This window comes from Fukomys damarensis, unplaced genomic scaffold (assembly GCF_012274545.1).
Source record: "Fukomys damarensis isolate Sample0158 unplaced genomic scaffold, DMR_v1.0_HiC HiC_scaffold_16, whole genome shotgun sequence".
NCBI classification, from domain to species: domain Eukaryota; kingdom Metazoa; phylum Chordata; class Mammalia; order Rodentia; family Bathyergidae; genus Fukomys; species Fukomys damarensis.
In genome coordinates this window covers 24,959,926-24,965,439 of record NW_022900928.1, presented here as the reverse complement: position 1 = coordinate 24,965,439, position 5,514 = coordinate 24,959,926, and the positions used below count along the sequence as shown (strand labels likewise).

At 40.0% G+C, this 5,514-nt stretch overlaps 1 protein-coding gene across 1 annotated transcript; it reads right to left on the bottom strand.

Annotated features, from left to right (window-relative positions):
• Positions 1–433: 433 nt before the first annotated feature.
• LOC104847759 (olfactory receptor 52M1) lies at positions 434–1,387 on the bottom strand. The gene has a single exon (XM_010603329.3). The coding sequence runs from the start codon at positions 1,385–1,387 to the stop codon at positions 434–436; it is 954 nt and encodes a 317-aa protein (XP_010601631.1).
• Between the last annotated feature and the right edge of the window lie 4,127 nt (positions 1,388–5,514).

The window sequence follows — 5,514 nt, the reverse complement described above, 5'->3', positions numbered from 1 at the left end:
AGTAAAATTCTAGAACTTCTAGAAATTTTGCTTTATATACTCTTCATAGAAAAACTAGAGGGGCCAGGGATTTAGCTCAGTGGTTAGGTGGCCTGCCTTGCAAGTGCAAGGACCTGAGTTCAATCCCTGGTACAAAAAACAAACAAACAAAAAAAAACACTAGAACTATTATGTCAGAAAGGATAAAAGGGACCTTATTTCTTGTTGTCTTGTTCTTAATTTTATGAGATTAAATAGGGGAGAAAAGAAAAGTATAGGGCAAGAACTTATCCCCTCCCTTTTCTTCACTTTCAGATAGTAAGCTTGTGCTACATGACTTTTAGGATTGCCTTTAGGCCCTTGTCCTCACAGTTCAGCTATGACCCAGAAATTTTCCCCAGGGATTTTTCCTATCATCATGAAGCATTTTACATGTCCCATAGATGTAGGACAGTCACCTGGGTTGTGTTCCTGCTTTAAGAATATGGAGAAGTCTCTTTCGGATCTGCTTGGTGCGGACAGCATAGACAACTGGGTTAAGGATGGGTGGGATGAGGAGGTAAAAATTGGCCAAAAGAATATGTATGTGAGGAGGCACAAGGCGGCCAAAGCGATGGGTGAGAGATGAAACAGCAATAGGGATATAGAAGACAAGGATGGCACAGATGTGAGAACCACATGTACTTAAGGATTTAAACCTGGCATCGTGTGCAGTCAAACCCAACACAGCCCTGAAAATCATCACATATGAAGCAGCGATGGCCAGTGAATCTAGGATTAAAACCAGGAAGCCAATTCCCATTCCATATAAGTTATTTACCCTTGTATCACCACATGCCAAGCTGACCACGGCCATGTGCTCACAGTAGGAATGGGTAATGACTTGGGTCCGATAAAGGGGAAGTCTCAGGCGAATCAGCAGGGGTAGAGGTCCTGTGTAGACTATACCCCTGAGAAGGGCAGCCAGCCCTAAATGACCCACCACTACATGGGTGAGCACGGAGGTGTGATGTAATGGGTCACAGATGGCCACATAGCGGTCAAAAGCCATGGCAAGGAAGATGCCTGACTCAACAGTAGCAAAGCAGTGGATGAAGAACATCTGGGCCAAGCATGCATCCAGGCTAATGTTGTGGGCACCAAACCAGAAGATGGCCAGCAGTTTGGGCATAGCAGAAGTGGATAGGACCAAGTCAATGACAGCCAACATGCATAGAAAAAAATACATGGGCTGGTGCAGGCTGTGCTCCATCTTCACCACTGCCAGGATGGTGACATTTCCCACCAGAGCCACCAGGTACATGGAGCCAAAGGGGATGGATAGCCAGAGGTGCATGGACTCCAGCCCTGGGATACCTGTGAGCCAGAAAGAGCTGGGCACAGAGCAAGCATTATTGGAGATAAACATGTTTAGGAGTATGGGATATCCAGGAGACAAAAGCTCTTCATTTTAGATTTCTACTCTTCTGAGAGATAACAGCTGGGACATTGGTAGACTAGATCCTTATTTTCATTTTGGAAGCTGGTGTTACCTATAATAAAAAAGAATTCTGAATACCAACTTGAAGAATTATTATGTATTTTACTATAATTATCCATGGTGATACCTACTGTTAAATGTAGAAGTAAGCATGTTCATGGTTTTTACTGCTAAACTGCCCTGCTATGCTGTAGAAATCCTCAAAGTTATGCATTCCTTTGTCCTAGTAATTTTACTTTGGTGAACTTTTCCCTAAAGGTATTGGACAATACAGACATAAATATCTATAATGGATTTGTCTAACTTCCAGCATACACTTTTCTTGTTACTGACCTATTGAACCTTACTATAAAGAATATCAAGAATATGCACTGATCAGGTGCTTGTAATTCTTATATGAATGAAAAATTGAACCTGTTAAAAAATATTGCTTCAGTCTGGTAAGAATCTGGGCATTACTTGTAATTTGACATGAGATTTTTTTTATGAGTAAATTTTATTATACTTTTCCACAAATTGATAGCAGAGATTGAAAAGATGGACTAATATAAAATGATATGCAAGAACTTTTTTATCAGCAGCGTCTTTCTTGTTTTCTTTTTAGAGACAGGGAGATCACAAAAGCACTGGCCATTGTCTGCCTTTTGCCCTTTAGATGCATGGCTTCATATCCTCAGGACTCAGGACCTGAGAGCAGAGGATGTGATTCATGTTCTTTATTGTCTGAGGCTTTTCTCCTTATCTTTCTCATCAGATTTCCAGCGAGGTCTGAATGTCTTATGACACCATGTATGCATGGTGATTTTCTTTACTCAGTTATATTTTGGCTGAGAAGTTTCATGACCTCCTTGCCTTTCACCTAAGGAAATGTTCTCATTCTTCAAGGTCTATTCCAGATCATCTTCTGTGGTATCTCTAGTCCATACCAGAGTAAGTAGGTGGGGGAAAGAGAATCACTAAATTCTTTTAACTTATTTCCAACATGCCCACCCACATTGCAGATTTTGTCTAAAACAAGAGCAGCAACTACATTTCCCTAACAAATAAGAACAAAAGTTCCTCTGTAGTATCATGGGTCCCTGATTCAGGTTCCAAAATACAGTTCACTTTAAGTTTTGATGTGTTTCCTCATTGGTTAAACATTGACTGAGGGCTTAAAGAGACTTGTGAGCTTTGTGACCTTGTAAACAGTTCATAAGATTTTTTTTTTTTTGTACCAGGTATCAAACTCAGGACCTTGAGCCTGTGAGATAGGTGGCAGCCCCACTGAGTTAAATTCCTGGCCAGTTCATAAGATTTTTATTTTACATCTTCCTGATTCTCTAGTAATTTTATAATTTTGTTACTTACACATGTAAATAAGTGATAGAACATGTGCAGTCCTTTCTAAAGTTTCAAATGTAAGGTTGCTCTGGATTCATCAATAGGACAGGAAGGCAAGGAGGCCTGGGAGGCAGCACCACACAGCTGTTCACAGCACTGATTTGTCATTTAACAAATCAGATTGCTCATTTCAGACTTTCATCTTTTCTGTGGTTGAGCAAGTTTCCTAACCTTTGGAAGCCCCCTCTTCTATAGGTAAAATGGGGAGAACATTTACTATAATGGGTAAGTATACATAACAAGTAGCACAAGTGCAAAATCTTGGCATTTGACAGCAGCTGCCCCTCTTCTGAAATTCCTACTGTTTAATATGGGTGGTAGACCAGAAATATATATCCCACAAGTTTGAACAACTTAGAGGATGCCGCAGATATGCAGGAATTGATCAGACAGTGCACAGATTTAAAACAAACACTGCATATATTAATAGTATGTAATTTTAGTCAGCATACAATTTTAAAATCCAATGGAAAGTGTCTGAAGTATTCCCTAAAGGCATTGTGAGGGACTATTATCTTAAACCAGAAGGGACCCAATTTACTCAGTGTCAGGGTGGGCCATGGAAGTGGCTGCAGGACACATAAGAATCAATGTGTGGAGATGGTCTTCAATCTAGATTTCTAACTTTGATTTGCTCCATAAGCAATTCAACCAATGACGCTGTAAATGAGTTTTTGTCTGTGACAAAAGTTAAACACAGATGTAGAAATTTCTATCGAGTTGACAGTCAATAGTAGCTTAAACTAGATAGTGGTTCCTACATTGTGTCAGTTGACCCAAACATTCTAAAGTATTTTCCATCAACTTACATCAGGGCTTCCTTACCTGAACGCTTGTGATGAGCCTGAAGGCATTCTTCGGAGGCATTCTGACTGTGAGTCTGAAGCTTCTGAAAGGCAGTTTATTATGGTGAAATAAGCATGGATTAGAAGCAAGGCAGACTTAGGTTCAAATACTAACTACTCTTTCTGGTTCCATAACCAGACTCTGTAATCTACTTTTGGTTTTGATTTTGTTTCCTGGTCTGTGAAGTGGGAGGAACAATAGCTACCTGTTATTATTAAAGGAACTCTGTGTACTCATAGAAAGCCAAATGTTAGGAGGCATGGCCTCTGAATAGGCAGTGGCTTTGCTTTACCTACCCTTTCCCTCTTGTATTTCTCCACTTCTACAGAACACATAGTGCTATGTCTGTATGACTGAAGTGATTCTGTGTCCCTCTTTCCAAACTGTATGACTTGCCTCTTTAACATAAGCTTGATCAGGAAGAAAGATGTGAAAAAGGTGTTGGGATCAGGTCAGGGAAGAAGGTTGCCTGACCATGGAACAGAAGACAAGAAGTCCAGTCAGGACAGAAAATTCCAATCTTCCCTCTGCTCTTCCGAAGGAAAACACTAGGCAACAAAGCCTTCCACCTTGGGGTTTATCTTTCTTTGACCCAGTTTAAACTATGCTTTACTTCATTCATTTCTGACTAGACCTGTGAAGAAGACTTGGACTGACCCTAAGACAAATTTTCTGGATCTTGGAGAATGGCTTTCAATGACTTGGATCCCCTCTGTGGGTGTACTTACCCATTGGAGTTCTGTCCAGAGCTCTGAGCTCTGCTCTTTACAGTGGTTACCTCTTGCCTGTATGCTTGGTCAAGTTCATTTGACAGCCAAGGAAAGCCATAGACATTCCTGGATTCTTATTCTGTCTCTTATCTAGGTTCTGAAAATAGCCACTTAGTTCCCAGGGATTGCACAGAAACTTGTGTATGTCCCTCAGGAATTTTGGTTACCGTCCACAGAGAAGACCTTATCCCCCATCCCACCAGGGACTAGATGAAGACTTATTCCTACCCTTCTTCTGGGATATTAGCTGGTCCCAGATTTCCAACCATCCTCTCACAGGATGACCTCTTTCACAATGACTCTCGAGGGGCAAGACATTTCACAAGAGATGGTTGGGCAAAAACTGTTGGAGAGTCGTACAAGCAATATGGACTTCTTGTGTTAATCACTGTTTCTGCTAAAAAAAATATCATAGTATTAAATCTAGGGTATACAAAGAATACAAATGTTAACAGTGTGATTTTAAAATTCTGCCTCTACTTTTTTCATTTTTGTTTAAAATGAGTACTTGTAATTATAGCTTTAAATGATCATGTATTTACTTAACCTTTCAAGAATAGTGGGAAGGCTATTTTCAGTTTGATGCCTATTCCACAGTGCCACAGACAAGATTGTGCAGGCTCAGGAATCCTGTTTCCAAGTCACATCCCCAAAATATTCTAGTGTGTTTAACACAGCATTGAATGATTTCATCAGCATAATTGCCCTATAATAATTCAAAACATAAATCTTGTCAATAAGACGAAAAGGATGTTTTTCTCTTTTTCTTTCTTCGGAGTGTGAATATTTCTATATTTGAGCAGGATCTGTGGCCACTGTGTTTATTTTGTCACAATATCACTTTTTTTTCTTTTCTTTTTTCTTTTTTTTGGTACCAGGGATTGGGTCCTTGCGCTTGCAAGGTAGGCCACCGAACCGCTGAGCTAAATCTCCAGCCCACCACTATTATTTTGAACCAATCCTTTTTTACAGATTCATAATATTAAGTGAAGGTAGGGATGATGATTTCAGAAAATATTGCAGAGTTTATTTTCTATAGAAAGTTGACATTTATAC

Bases quoted from the DNA above. Each gene is read 5' to 3' on its own strand.
- LOC104847759 (XM_010603329.3), bottom strand. From the start codon at position 1,387: ATGTTTATCTCCAATAATGCTTGCTCTGTGCCCAGCTCTTTCTGGCTC.